The 16,244-nt window shown below is 36.5% G+C and overlaps 1 protein-coding gene across 2 annotated transcripts in view; it reads left to right on the top strand.

Moving 5' to 3' along the window:
* The window catches only part of UHRF2 (ubiquitin like with PHD and ring finger domains 2), a 95,186-nt gene that overhangs the window by 23,766 nt on the left and 55,176 nt on the right, over window positions 1-16,244 (top strand). For both annotated transcript variants that reach the window (XM_005154996.3, XM_005154997.3), the window contains exon 3: window positions 2,859-3,121. In XM_005154996.3, the coding sequence (XP_005155053.1) occupies window positions 2,859-3,121 (263 nt within the window). The remainder of the gene's footprint in view (window positions 1-2,858; window positions 3,122-16,244) is intronic.

Consider the following 16,244-nt stretch of genomic DNA (forward strand, 5'->3'; position numbering starts at 1 on the left):
ACCTGGCAATTTCTCCTTCATTACCTGTGAGTTGTTTACTTTTTCAGCCAACCATATGTTTTTAGTTTATATATAGCAAGAGAGGAAGATAAGTGCGCAGTCATTGCATTTTCTGCTACTTGTAGATGACAGTAGGAATATGTACAGAATGTCTACTTACAGAATCAGGAAGCTTGTAAGAATATATTTGTAACCAACAACGTAATTCAAAAGTAGTAAATTTGTTCATTAAGTCAATTAAAAAGGCCATAAACTGACTTATATTAGGTAGCTGAATAGATGGATGTATTTAATTATTTTCCATTTTCTTGTTTGTCAGACAGTAAGGAATTGTGTTGTTATAGTAAGGTATATAGTTAACTACAATTGTTTTCTGTCTAGTAAAGTCCTGTGCTTCACTGGATCTGCGTCTAGAGCTTGACTCTACAAGATACCTGCTGCTCCACGTTAGGAATAGTGTCGGCCCATGTGCCCTCCTTTCTGTTTCTGATTTCAGCTACTAAAAGGAAAGGTAGTCAGTATAGAACCTGTATTTAAAAAAAATAAAAAATAAAATGATGGTAGGGTTGATATTGGGAATAATAGTTAATAATAATTAAATGTTAGATGGTTAAAATAGTGATTTAAACAGAGTTCCTTTATGTAGTAACTTTATATTATGTAAATCAGAATGCTTTAGGTTGTTTTATATTCTGTTTATACTGGACAGCTGATACTTACATGGGCTCTGAAGGACTGGTGGTGGGTGGAATTTTATGTTCAACTCCTGTTCCTTGTTAGTGGTGTCTGGTTTAAGAACTTCAGTCCATTTCAAGATGGACTCAGCATATGTGAAGAACACTGACTTGCTTTAAGCAGGGCAGATTGTCAGTGCCAAAAGGAGGAATAAAAAGCAGGTTGCAAGAGAGGAGTTGCAGTAACAGTGGTTGGGCGTGCAGTAATGATGTTAGAAAAACAAAAGCTCATCCAGAAGCATGTGCATTTTTCCCCTTCTGATGCTCACACAGTCTTTATACCTTCTCATCCAAAAATCCCTGGCTGTGGTAAAGACACTTTAACTGAGAACTGTAAGTAGCTTTGAATAAAAAACACACAAACTGAATCTGTAATTAAAGCTAGTATTTGTTTTATACTGTTCACATAGAGCTATTAATAACCCAGTTCTTAAACCAGATACCACTAACATCAAATAGTTGTATGATGTTCCTCAGTGGTCTGTGGGAATAATTATTTGCCCTTACTCTTTGTAGTGGTGGGACTCTTGTAAGTGTGCACATCAAATTATGGAAGGATACATTGGAGATCAGCGATTAAGGGAGTTTGTGCTGATGTTATTTAATTTTAGGTTTTTTAGCTTTTTCTTCTGAATCTGATGATTTTTGACTGCTTCTCTGGCACTTTCATAACTGGTAGCAAGAATTAGCAGCAGATGGGGGAATCCTTAGTAGTGTGTGTCTTGCTCAACTCTGTTTTTTGATAAGACGAAGTAAAGAAGCACTTCTAGTTGCAACCAGTTCAAACAGTTAAAGCTGTGAAGGGATGCCTTCATGAGAGTTCCTTCTAGAAGTGCTAGAATCCACTGTTTATGTTTGAAGCAGATTGATAGAATTAATATGAGGTTGTCCTTCTCAGATTTGTTTTATTATATGGCTGTAGCTTTCGTCTTGGTAAAAAGCTGCACTTTACAAACACTACAGGTTTGTAAGAATAAAAATAAAAAATACATATGTTTGTATTTTACATGGGAGGAAAAATAAAGGATTCTGTTTCAGAGGTTACTTTAAGAAGGTGAAGAATAAAATACTGCTTGTTGGGATAAACTTGTTAGCTCAAACTGCTGTCAATTGCACTTTCAGATACCTAACTACTACTGTAATACTAAAAGTTACTGAGCATGCTTTTTTTGGCATGCTCCTGTGAAAATACAGTGAGATTGTTCAGTTATAGAAACTAGCCTTCGAGGTTAGTAACAGTGAGTATCTGCCACTATGCTGGTACTTGACAAAGGCTGTAGCTTAAACCACATATATAGATTAATATATGTATTTTGTACTGTTTATGATAGATGTTTTCTATGGTATAGCTGTGGAGTAGTTCTGCTGTAATAATATTTTTATACTTGGTGTACTGTTGATGAAGTGTTCTTTAAAACTTACTTTTTTTTCTCTATTATTACAGGAACATCTGCTTAATTAGCTGAAGACTTGAGAAAAGGAAACATGATTTAGAATAGTAAAGTGGTTGGTTGCTTAATACCATTATTGTTAGTAAACAAGGAAGAAATTCTGGGAGGTAGTTCCAGTTCTTAAGATTTCTTAAATCTTGAGCTTTTGGCTGACTGTGATAGCAACCCTGTTAGAATTGTTTCTTCGCCTTCTCTGCAAGTCTTGAATGGTTAAAATCTTGCAGAAAGATAGAAGGTTAAATAGTAATTCCAAATTGGAGGTTCAGGAAAGTCTTTAAACTCCTTGGCTGTGAGCTAATATTTTAACACTGTGTATGGTTATTTTGGCCATAAATAATAATTGCTGAATCAAAAGGAAAGGATAATGAGAGAGATGAGGCAAACTTTGAGGCTTGGAGGAAAAGTAAAAAAAAAAAAATAGGAGAAGAAACCTAGCCTTGCTTTTTAAAATTACATGGAGATTGAATCCATACTAGATTTTAATAAGGGAAGAAATAATAGTGAAAGTGCAGCATATTCATGACTGCATGTTACTTGAATTTGATCAAGCTCAACTAGAGTTGATTGTTTTACTGATAACAAAGTTAAGCAGTAGCATAAGTTGTCTTACGTAATCCTGATTAAGAAAAAAAATAAAATAAGTATATATTCATTATTGAATTTTCCTTTTTAGATAAACGAATTGGTGGATGCCCGTGATGTCAGCATTGGAGCCTGGTTTGAAGCTCATATAGAAAATGTTACCAGAGCAACGAAGGGACATAAGAATGGTAAAGCTCAAGGAAAGAGTGGTAACACTTACAGAAGGACTAATGGAAACTTAAGTCAAGATCATTCTAGAGAAAATGCAAATAATTTGGACAGTACACCATCCACATCTTATTCAGACTGTATGGACGCTGGTGAAGAAGCTATTTATCATATCAAATATGATGAGTAAGTGCTTCTGGTGGTATTTTGAGAGTATTGTTGAATTCATTAGAAGTGATGGTATTTTTCATGCCAAGTTTTCATTTCTTTGCCTTCATGAAACTTACAATCCATTCCTCTTATGTAAGGAAAAGAAACTATAGAACCGAATTTTTACTGTAGATTTTATTTTATTATTACTTTTTTTAACCATTCCTTGTGTAAATTCAGTTTCTTTCACTGGAGCTGGAGGACAGCTGTCATGAGAGCAAATTTTCTTAATGTATTTGGATCTATTTTATTCAAAGTAAAAAACGTTGTGCAGGAAATTGGAGGTTTGCATGTATAGTAAAGGTTTGTTATAGGTAAGTTTGTGACTGAGGGCATAAATTACTTCGAGAGAGAGAGAGAGAGAGCATTAAGGGTGGGCTGTGGGTTTTTTCTGTTTGTTTGTTTCTATAGTAAAAACAAATTCCAGGGTCTGCAACATGTGGGTAGGTTTTTTTTAAATAACATCTATTCAGGCACTAACTTAAACTTCAAAATGAATAAAACTTTAAGTTGAGGATTCTTAATTAACTGAGATTAGTAAAAATATTTTAGTTTGTGCAGTGTAGGATAGATAGAAGGATGTAAAGTATATTCAGTATTAAGTAAATGCAGATTTCAAAAATACATTTTTAGAGCAGCTATTTCAACTTCAGTTATTCTATTATGTAACTGTGAATCTGACTTGCATAGAACACTTTTGTTGCTCTCACAGCAGATAAAACTTTATGCACTCGTGAGTTCTGATTCCATATCTGCAGCTGCAAGTTTTGGTAATTGGAAATGAATGAAAATGACTTGGACAACTGGTATAGTCAGATGAAAATATCATGAAATTACATGTCTGTTGTGGTGTGATTTCAAAATGCTGGCTTTAGGATTACTTAATTTTACAACAGTACAGATATATGTAAGTTAGTCAAGGGAAAACATTTCTGAGAAAAAGCATAACTTTGTAATGAAATTATGTTCCTTTTTTTGGGGGGAGGGAGGGATTTGGTTTTTTTTGTTCCTTTTTTGGTGGATATTGTTGGTTTTGATAAGTTACAAGTACAGAAGTAGAGTTTCACAACAGGTCAGTTTTCTTTGCCATATTCATGCTAAAGAAAAAAAGAAGATTGACCTCCTTGTGGGTATTTCATGACCTAGTTGTTCCCCTTCACCAGGGGGAGATAGTCATTTTACTGTAAGATTATATATAAGGTATAGTAGCTGTATATTCTATAACAAACAAAATTAGGTACAGAAATGCAGTGATGTGAGGTAGTCATTGAAGTCACAGTTACTTGCCTGATCAGTTAAAGGTATTGGAAGTTTGAGGTTTTGGAAAGAAAAACTATTGGAAGGCTTTCTGGAAAGTGAGATTTGTACATTTATTAGTGATTGGATTTTTGATGAATGTTGCAAATCTTTGAAGGTCTGACTTGTTTCTTGTAATGTTGCTGACATGCATATTCATATGGCAGGTATGTGTGCATATACCCATAGTGGGTGGAAACTGTAATGCTAATAGCAATGTTTATATAGGAGATGCTGGAACTATGTGCAACCCCATCTCAGGACTAGGTCTTCCATCATCATAGGCTTGGTTCTTGCACCAGAGTCCTGCAGGACAGGCCTGTCTCATCCCCCTGTCTCCAGAACATACCAGCTCCATATCTTGACTTAGATGAAGACCTGAAACTGTTGTTTCCTTAGCTTTCATGGGTATTGACACTGTATTCATAGATCCAGGACTGAGTTATGAGTTATGTGACACCATCCATCTTGGAACTGTGCAGCTGGGAATTTTATCTGAAAGTGAAGATTCACCTCAGTAGTTTTCTCTAAGACTGTGCTTGTCAGAAAGTTTACCTTTAGCCTTAATTGACTTACTAATTTATACTGGAGTACACTTCTCTCTACTTTGAAATTTTTAGGGGGTGGTAAAATTCTGTCTAAGCCCGAAGAATTAAGAGTTTCTATCAAATATGTGTCCAGAAGTTGTGTGTTTATCCTCTGTCCATCAGTTTGACTAAGGAATAATACTGACCTAGCCAGTGGTTCTGTGGTCCTGTGGCTGTGCTTTGAGGAGTCTCACTCTGTACTGACTTGCTTATTATGTTCTACATCTGATTCTTTGAAAGTGGTTAGAACAGTATCAACAGATCTGATGTTCTTCTGGCTTTAGTTTTCTATCTGGAAACATTTGACAGTTCCATCAAGTGAAGAACCCCATCAGTCATTAATTGTTTTTCAATGAGGTCACTGTGTTCTCTTAAGAACAGCTGTTCTTAAAGGTTGAAGCAGGACTTGTCCTTCCCTAGGGGATAAAGCTGGCTGTGGGAGTAGGGCTGCCAGATTTACATATCACAAGTCCTGTGTGCAACTTAAACACATTGTTTTGCAGATTTGGGTTTGGTAAAACCTGCTTTCCTCTAATCTTGTGAGTTCAGATTCTGTATCTGCAACTGCAAGCTTTTTACTTAAAATATTAGAGAGTTACAAAGGTGGACATAGAAACGTAAATATTTTATTAAATATTGCAGGAAATAAATGAAAATAGCTTGGACCCTAGTTTGATTCAGGTGTCTGAATCAAGGTGCTCCCTCCTGTCTTATTGTGCTCTTCGGCACTGGCAGATCAAAAGTCCTTGATCAGGGCTACTTAGCCGTGATCAGGTGCTAATCGGCAACAACTAAAAGCATCAGTGTGTTGCATTGTTCTTAGACTAAAACTAAAACACAGCACTGCACCAGCTACTAGGAAGAAAATGAACTCTGTCCCTGCTGAAACCAGGACACTGAGTAAGAGCTTTGTTACAGTAATTTCAAGGAGGTAACTACCTTGTTAGCTAAACAGAACTTTACTGTCAGCTGTGACTGCTACAGATAGAAGGTACTGCATTACTTCTCCTTGATTTTGTAGAAAACAGGGTATTTGAATTGTTTCTGTTGTGGATTCCCTCTCCCTCCTAGCATTTAACTAAATTGGGGACTATAGCGATAGGACAAGGGGTAGTGGTTTTAAACTTAAACAGGAGAGCTTCAGGTTAGATATGAGGAAGAAGTTCTTTATTGTGAGTGTGGTGAGGCCCTGGAACAGGTTGCCCAAAGAAGTGGTAAATGCTCCATCCTAGGCAAGTGTCCAAGGCTGGGTTGGATGGAGTCTTGGGCAACATGGTCTAGTGTGAGGCATCCCTGCCTATGGCAGAGGGATTGGAACTAGATGATCTTAAGGTACTTTCCAGCCCTAACTGTGCTATGATTGCTGCAGTAGTTTTGAGACACACGTATTTCTGCAGAGACGGATCTGCAGAAAACCTGGTACCATTCACAGGAACAGAACTTGTCAGTTCAAGATTAAACTGGAGTAATCCAGTTTTAAATTTTTTAACAAAGATTTAAAAACCTTGTGGTGCTTGTTTAAGAGCTCTATCTTCATCACTGAGAAATAGACCATGTATCAGTTTTATCAGTGCTGACCTTCAGTTGCTACCAACTTGTGGCATCCAGTCACAGCTGTATAGCTTTTGCCTGATAGTCCCTCCTCTACATTCAGAAACTGAATGCAGCCTTTTCCTTGAAGGCAGCATAGCTTACAGTTGTGTTCTTCTTTCTGTCACTGTCATCTTCCCCCACTTCTGCCACTTTATTCACTTACTTCCATTTCACATTTGCATTTGTTGGTATCACAAATAGCCATTGAAGTCAAGAGTTTGTTATATACTCTTGTACAACAAGAGTGCTATTGTACATTTATTTCTTCTGCTCTGAGCAACTGACTTCTAGTACAGAAGTGATCCTGCCTTTAACAGAAGAAATCTGAGTCCTTATTTCAAAGAGCTCATGAGGAATCCAGCATGCTTAGATCCTGAAGTTAAATGGAGGTAATTGTATGTAGAGTCTCTACCACAGCATGCTTCATAACTTCTGAATCAGGAGCAGGAGACTTCAGTAGCTTAATATAGCACCATACGGACATGTCTTATAGTGCTGTGTTATATGAAAGGTTGGTCTTTCCCTTTGACTTACTGTATTTCATATTTGTTTCTTGTACAGCACTGGATACAGGCAAGTTATTTTCAGGGAGACAGTTCTCTCACTCTGTCTCGATGATTAGCTCCTTCCTGAAGTAGTGGAAAGACATAGACTTACAAACAAATACTGTCTTTTCCTTCCTTTTCCTGTGTAAGTTTCGTAATGAAGGCCTTCCACTTAAGAAGGCTCTCAGTGGTAATCATAGGATGGTTGAATGCTTCTGCAGCCTGAGAAGTGTCAGTATGCCTGCCTGTATGCAAGTATAGATTTAGTGTACTCAAGTAAGGGTAACTTTTTTTTACAGAGCCATTTTGTTTGGCTGATGATATCCCTTTCAGGTTTTAAATCCATCAACAAAAAAGTTCAAATTAAACCTTGAGATAATATCTGCATGATGGATCACGAAGTACACTCTTTGTGGTTATTTATTCTAGGGGACCAGACACTTTAGGAAGAGGGGTCATCAGAAGCATCATTTAACTATTAGATAAGTTAAATAAGATTTCATAAGATTTCTTTGGGGAACTAGTTTATATTTTGACTTCAGTTTCAACCTACTTCTGATTTTGGTTGTAATGTTAGTTTTCTTACAGCTTTTCATAAGTTGAATAGAATAGGCATCTTTGAGCTTGCTTCAGATGGCCCTTGTGTTTCCTTGTGCTACTAGATGGAAGATCAAAGGATACACCAATATTGGAGATGGTCTCAGTGAATGCTGGTAATTTGAAGATCTGTTGCAAGGCTGCTAAGGCAAATATATTAAATTGCAATATACTTTTAGCTGTGACATTATTAAAGAATGACACCATTCTGGTATCTGTAAAATATTACTGCTTATTACTTTTGTATAGAAACTATGCTGTGCTGGGGTGCAGTTCTATAAAAATTACTGTGTAATGAAGAAATTGCAAAGCCAGTCTGTCTAAACTGTGGGTGTGGGAAGCGACTGACTGTGCCTGTAAACTGATGTGTAGGTAGTTAGGAGGGGTATTTAAGAGCAACTAGTTTCTCTGAGTTACTGTTTCCATGTGCATATTCATCATTTATGGATCCTAAAGCCTGTATGATGTTGGGTTTTTGAAGCTGAGTAGAATCAACGGCTGTTTTGTGCAAACAAAGCGTTCAAATTTGAATGGGTGAACGTGGTTGCATGTGTGCTGGCAGGACAGGCATGATCTCAAATATGGCATTGACACTTGTGAGTGTGCTGATTGTCCTTGTTGCTTGTAGAGAGCTCTGTTATGTAGTTGGTCCTAGTCATGCATTTGTCTGCACTCCCTGTGCCAAAAATACATGGTGGGAGGAATGGCAAGAAGAGAATGTTTACAGATCTGTGCCTGTTACAGAGGCAATTTTGTTTATAGAATAAACCTGAGTAATGTGTTTCTAAGAAATAAAATTGCTGATGGTTAGTCCATTTCATTCTTCAGCATGAAGGATTAAGAACAGCATTAGTTTTCCTCAGTATCTAGTAAGATGTCTATTCTTACTGGTTCTGTTCCTTAAGTTGCTGATGTTGTTGTATGTTGTAGTGTTGTTGATGTACTGTATATACTTTTATTAAATATTACTGTAGTCCTCAAGAAAAAAATCACTGTTGTGCTAAACTTTGTAGAACCATTTAAGACATTCTTTACCCCAAACTGCTTTGAAGGTAGAAGCATGTAAGAATATGCCATTACCATAACTGTAAGCCTCAGTCAGCATGTGTCGCATTAACCAGTTAGTCTTTCATAAGCTGTGTATAATGCTGTAAAAATGAAAATTACTGTGGAAAAAGCCACATTAATTTTAGACCCTTGCATTGTAGGTGGAGTCCAGAAAAAGAGGAGTGCATTTGGCAGCTTGCCATTATAGGGGACTGATCTCAGTCATCTGGGACACCTGTTGGCTCCTGTGTTCTTGAGTGTAAATTGAACCAATTCAGTTGTACCTTTCTGTTAGTTGTATTTTGAGATGGGAGGCTGACTGTTTAATGTTGTTAAAATGCATTGGCCCGTCAGCTCGATACTTCTGCGTTTTCATTTCAGTTTCTGCTTCTGCCTGAGAAACGTTTGTAAGATTTGCTGTCTTATTTACCATTTTAAGCTTACTTGCTTCTGCATTTCAAGTGAGTCATGTAAGGGACATAGGTATCTAATGCTAGCTGAAAGAGACACAAAAATAAGAACTTGGGCAACTTGTAGAGCTATGCAAGATTAAAAAAACAGTTCAGGAGGAAAAAGGTTGGGAGGGATAGTACCTGGAAAACTTTTTTTTTTTTTTCACTCCTCAGATCTCATCCTGCTTAAACGGAAAATATTTATTCCTGTCTTATTTCACATTGTAGGAACTTTGAGAAGTCTTTCAGGACAGGAAGAGAAATACAGGGTAGTTCTTATTGTCAAGATTACTTTTTTTTAAATTACTTTTTTTTAAATTATTTTTATTTAGTCTTTTTCTTATACATCTGTTATTTGGAACTAATTGGAGTTACAGATAGTAAGAGAAGTTCACCTATTAAGTGCTGTGAGAAGAAACAATTCCCAATGAAGGCTAAAGATGTTACTGATCCCCCTTTTAATAAAGGGAGGAGACAAAAAATTGAACTGTAAGGCATTGTGTTAGACAAAGCTTAGCACTGTACATTGCTCTGTCCTGCCGTAGCCATTATCCTTACCAAGTTGGGATTCAACAGAATGTATCTGAGAGTTTATACAGGTGGCACTGTTGATAAATTGATTTTGGACACCAAAAGACATGGTGGGCCATTTTCAGGAGAGGTGGCCACTGCTGCTTACTTCCCAACTGCACACATCTGATAGTGAGGTTGCACTGAATTCAGTGGTTGTGTGAAGTGTTCTTGCTTCCTTGTGTATTTAATACTTAATGTTCACTCAGTGAATATTACAGGGGTTTATGTCACTTACCCAATCTAATTAATTTGGCCAGTGACTGCGTAGTGAGGGTAGAACAAGGGAAAAAAAACACTGCTTCTTTGAGGGGTAGCTGCTTTGAGCAGTATTAGTGAAAGTGTGTGATGCAAACAGTTCTGTTTTGTCTTCTGTAAAGAAATACCAATACTCAAATACGGCTTGCAGATATGTTTAACTGAAATATTTTATTTTTTTCTTAATTTTTTTTTAAAAACAGGCTTTTAAAATTGTGCATATGGGGAGGGTGTATGCTGTCAAATTCCTGGGAGTAGATGAAGTGAGGAGACTGGGGAGTGATTTGTTTTGAAGGATGGTAAGTTAGTAGCTAGAAACATGAAGAAATGTTAGGAGCCACAGACCGTATCTTCATTATGGCAGCTGTTCTGTTCATGTTGACCACATTCAAAGAGAGGAATAAGAAGGGTGTTGTATGCCCAGTAGAATCTTCTCCTAGGACAATTTTTACCTAAGGAAAACAAATCTTTCTTTTTTTTTTATCTTTAACTTTCTGTCAGTAACATACCATTTTGATAAATGATATGAATGACAACTTGGAGCACCTCTCCTAGCTGCAAAATGTTGTTTTCTGGTTTTTGTTTTCAGTGATGAATTTGTTTAGTTGTTCAGAACTTTCTCTAGTAGGGATTAATAGACAATGCTAAAACAGTAGCAGATCTGCTAGATCAAGTATGTGGCTTCATTCTTTGTCTCCATTAGAAACAGTGCCACTACAGTATGACTGTCCGGGCATATTAATTCAAAATCGGACGTATCTTGGGGGAGTAGACTGCACACTCCTGCTCTTAATTTCAAGAAGTTGATTGCTTGTCCCATTTGCAGTGGATTTTGTTACTGTATTTTATAATCTCAAAGTGCTTGCATGTATTAATCTTCAGGGTTTTGATAGTTGGCACTAACTCTATGGCTTTGATTTCTAAAGAAGGTAGACACTTTCTGCAAGCTGTAGAGGAAGCAGTTTGAAAAAATACAGGTGTTGTACATCTTCAGAAAGCATATGAAATGAAGAGAGGGAAGCACTGCTGTTCTAGTACCTGTTTTAGAGAACAACTGAAATATCAGCTCATTTTTCCTTTGAAAATGATACCTGGCTGAAAAAAATTGAGTGTTTACTGAGAATGTGATAGAACACTGTACATCTTACTTGAATTCAAGTAGCTGTAAGTGTTCTTGCAGTTACACTACTGAACACCTGTTCCTAAAAAAATAAGTCATTCAGTGGTTGCAATGCCACTTCTCATCTTGTGTGCTAGCTAGTGGGATAAACCTGGTTTTATTACATTTGTAGTGTTTGGACTCGCTGTGCAACAGTTTTGTATTAAAAATTCAAACTTACATATATTTCTTAGAGGTTATGGACTTCTGTTTTGATACTGTTATTAGTTTGTCTTCTTTCAGAGTATCCCTGTTGTCCACACATTGCAATGTTGTAGGTCTAGAAGTTAATTTTTTTTAATCCTTAATGCTAAATCACTAGGGAAGCCAGATTTCTAACAGGCTCAGTGTTTATGCTGCTTAATTCTGTAAGTATTAGTTGTCAGTTAAGGTTTTCAAGATCTTGTTTATGTTCCATGTAGCTGATTTTTATCTTTATAGATACTCGTTATTTCTTACAGTCTGTTTTTTTAAATACAGCACTTTTTTTTCTTGTAATAATAAGTTAACAGACCTGCTGGTCTCTTGAAAGTGTGAGCAAACAACTTTATCATCCCAGTGACTCTTTTTTTGTGTCATTCGTAACTGTGGCTTAGATGCCCTTCAAGTATAATTTCATTTGCTTTCTCAAAATACTACAGCAAAATCATTATTTACTCAGGTAGCAAATTCTGAGGGAGGTGAGGCAGTTTTTATTCAGGTTTACTTCCTTAGATTTGCCTCCTTTGTGAGTTCATCCCTCACTCTTTCTCCTTTTATTTGTGCCCTTCTGTTCTTCAGTTCTAGGTGTATATTGTATGACTCTTTACAAGTTGGTTGTTTAGTAAAATAATTTACACTGTCATTTTATTTACACTGGAAAAATAACAGTCTGAAAAATCGCACATTTGCAGTCACATTCCTTACCATAGTTGTATGGAGGGGGGGTGGGGAACTCTTGACTTGTGTTTCAAGTATTTTGTCTTTCTAGTTCCAGTTGTTCTGGTAACAGCTGGGAAGAATGTAAAAGGGTATGTTGCAAGTTCTCAGTAAATTGTTGCAAGTTCTCAGTAAATTGAGCAGATTTGTGTATATTCTGACATAGAGCTAATATGGTTTTTATTATTTGAGCATTTTAGAATGAGCAGATACTGATCATAGCCAAGAAACACTGGAATTTTTACTTCATGGCTAATCCTTTGCTATGGAAACTGTCTGCACAGATAGGAAATCTTCAAAAACCTTTGCTATGCTAGTGTTAGTATTTACAGTTTGAAATACTACAGGGGAAAATTAGATTACTGGAAAATACAGCTTAACGATAAACATGAGACTTATGGGTAGTATTCATTAAACTTTTATGACTATGTTTACTGTTAAGAGTGTCTGGTTTTTTTAATGTTAGGTGCCACTTGTCATGAGAAACATGGAAAACCAAGAAATTGTGTACAACTGTTTTAAGTTTTAAGGTTGAATTGTGTCATACAATCTTGATTTCAACTATACCAAACTTTAAGCTAATTATACCACTGCTGTGAAAATGTGTCTGTTCTCTCTTGAGGGTCATCCTAAGATTTTAAAACAAATTTAATAAATAAGAAAAAACTTCCAGTAAGCATTCATGTTGTAACAGTAGTCCTTTATTATAACTTGCTAAAATGGGTTTTTCGCTTCATTCTTGAGGCTTGTTAAAAGATCGTATGTGTTCCCTTAATGTTTTGGTTTATGTACCTGAGTCCATTGTCGTGGTTTAAATCAAGTCTCCCTACTCCCGGAGAGTTAGGAAGGAGAATCCAAAGAATGTAGCCCCCACGGATTGAGATAAGAACGGTTTAATAGCTAAGGCATAACACAAAACCTCTACTCCCATTTACTACTACAAATAATAATGATACAGCAAACAGCAAGTGAAAAGAATACAACACCCCACCAGCCACCGACCCATAACTCACTCCACCCTGCCCATCCGAGCACCATGTGCTCCCTCCTCCATTTTTCTCCACCACTCTCTCCCTCCAGCTTTCTCTTTCCCAGTATGCATCCTGGGCATCACGTGCTATGGTATGGAATACCTCATTGGCTAGCCTGGGTCAGGTGTCCTGTCTCTCCTTCCTCCCAGACTCCCCCTGGCTGGAAAAAACCTTGAACAAAAACACCCTCAAAACATGCTCAAACCATGACAGTCCATGTATTCCCATTTTTGTGATACTGTATTTACTTTTGCATATATAAGAAACTAGGTTTTAAGTTAATGTGTCATTTTTACAAATAGTGTGTTAAGCTTTGGGAAACAAATTTGGAGGTAGTGTTTTCTAATGTGAATGTGGTTTTTCCATACTTACATAAATTGTGGCATTCTATGCATTTGAGGACACAGGTGGATATACTGATTGTTTATTACTTAGTATACTGAGGAATAGTGATACTGTACTTAACACATGCAATTGACTGCAATTTTGAGCTGAACTCAAAAGTTTGTGACAAATGTTGTTTCTGCTGTTTTGACTGGGGTGCCAGTTACAGATAAATGTGAATGGTTAAATATCTTCTAGCATTCACCAAAGTCCATAAAGAATATTTTGATGTGTGAAGGCACAGCAGCAACACATTCAGTGTCTGCGACATGATGCAAAAGGAAGTTGAATTTGGATATGGGAAATCTTACCTGTTTATAAGCTGTCTCTTTTCTTCTAAAGCTTCCTAGCTAAGGTTTCTGACCAGCCAAGAGGAGGAAAAAGAATCTGCCTTTTCTTTCTTTGAAAAGCAGTTAATTTCTGTCTGTTTGTAAATGAGGACTCTGTGTGTGTCTTCCTGTAAGTCATCTTGTTCTTGTTCTAGTCATGCTGATAAGCAGTTGTCTTTGTTTGGGTTCTTTCAACAGATATTTCCAGGGACAGAGGTGGGGTCATTGTAAACAATGACAATCTTTGAAGTTCCTCAGCAGTACAGTAGGAAAGATTCTGTTCTGAGTGTAAATGGGTGGGAGAGAGGACAGAAATCTGAGAATTGAGAAATCTGCATTTGAGAAAACAAATATTTTAATAAGTAAAAAAATATATTTGTCCAAAGTTCTCACAGGAAAAAAAGAACCTGAAGGCATTTTAGTCATAGAATAGGATAGAATTTTGAGGTTAGAGTTCAGTTTCTGTGAATATGAACTGCTGAGTCACACTGGAACTTCTTAAATGTGTATTGGTTATTTTTAAAATCCCGCTGATCCCATATGTATTGACTTGATTATTTCACTGTATATATAAATTGTCTTTTTTATCTATAATTTCGTGATGGTTAAGCCTATTTTTGTTTCAGAGTTCAGGTAAACAGAGTTTTCATTTACTGTGTGCTAGTTGCTGTCTTCTCCAAACTTCAGGAAAGGTATTGTAAGATGATTGTAAATGACTGACTAGTAGCTCAAACATAGCTGCCAGAAGATTTCAGTAGCATGTTGTACTATAGCACAATGTGATTATTCAGGCACTCAATAAAATCGACAGTATCTCTGCAGTTGCTTTTTGCATTGTCTTGTTACCCATAGGTACATCTGTCATATGGGTTTTGTGGATTTTACAGTTACAAGCATTAATAATTATAGTAGAATTGTATAATAGTTTTTTAAGGGAAGGCAGCACCACATAAAGGTAAAAACATAAATGTTAGCTTTGCAGCACACTCAAAGTAGAAACAAAACCAAGTAAAATTTAGGAACTGTAGTGAGTTATATCATATGAGACTACCATTTGGATAATGGCTTAATCCCAGGTACCTGTCTTTGTTTGATATTTTTATAATTTTGGTCTTATAATTTTATAATTATGGTCTGAGAATGTTGGGGAAAAACACTCTTTGGACATAACTTCTGTAAGTAGTTAAGTATATGGGTTTTTTTGCTTGGCCACTGGTTTATGTAAAGGTGCAGCCACTTATGAACTGTGGTGGTTCATGTTTCTTTAAACAAACAAACAAAAATCTTGGTAAAAATGTAGGCACCCTCTAGATATCTTCACGATTAATGACAAAGAAATGCTGGAGATAGAATGCCAGGTCTAGCCTGACCTGCCTTACCTATATTAGCAAATTGGTATATTAGATTTAATGGAAGGCATAAAGCAAAGCAAAAATAACTTGTTTAAAATGTCTGCAGTTGCATTGGTGGGCTTTCAGTCACTAGGAATAGATGTCCTGATTTCAGGTTATAGACTCAGATCCTCATGCTGTTAATAGCAGTGGGTTTAGTATTTCTGTGGGTAAACCAAATATTTAAACTTAACTATCTAAGACCTCAAAATTATCTCCTTGGTTGCAGGAAGGCATGCTGGGAAGTGACAGAGCCATACTTGTCCTAGTAAGAGTACAATTTTGCCATTACGATTGAACAGTGCTGTTTGGTAAAGGTATACTAAATATAAAATGTACATGCTCTAGCTAAAGTACCGGTAATTACATGATGGAGATATAATTTCAGACATATAATCCTCAGCAATGTTTAAGAAGGAGGAATTAATACTTTTAATAGGACTTGTTTTTAGGCAGTAGACTTATTTTCATTTTCTCCATTGTGTTTTTACGGTGACCTCATCTAGTACTAGCTGAAAGATTCTGTATTTATTTATACACAGTATCAGAAAGGAGCTTCTCTGTTTTACTCTATCATCTTTCTTTTCACTTCTTGCAACAGGCCAGCCTTCCCCCCGCCCCATAAGTAGCATTTTCATCATACCATGCTGTTTCTCCAGCACATGCAAACTATACAGGCTCTGCTATCATTGAAGAATTGCGTTATACATAGGACTTAAGAAGGCAGTGGTGTTAAACTGAAAAGTTAACATTTCAAATCTTAAAAGCTTTCTTTAGTACACAGTGATTTTAGTTGTGTTGTTGAATACCCCTGTCGTAATTCTGCTAAACGAGTCTCAACTTGGAAAGGAATTGGAGCTTTTCAGAAGTTATTACTCTTTAAAGTGTGCCTGGTTGAAAAGCCTAGTTTTAATCTTTGTTATTCTGTTGTTTTAATTGTAA

The sequence above is a fragment of the Melopsittacus undulatus genome, chromosome Z (assembly GCF_012275295.1).
Source record: "Melopsittacus undulatus isolate bMelUnd1 chromosome Z, bMelUnd1.mat.Z, whole genome shotgun sequence".
NCBI classification, from domain to species: Eukaryota; Metazoa; Chordata; class Aves; order Psittaciformes; family Psittaculidae; genus Melopsittacus; species Melopsittacus undulatus.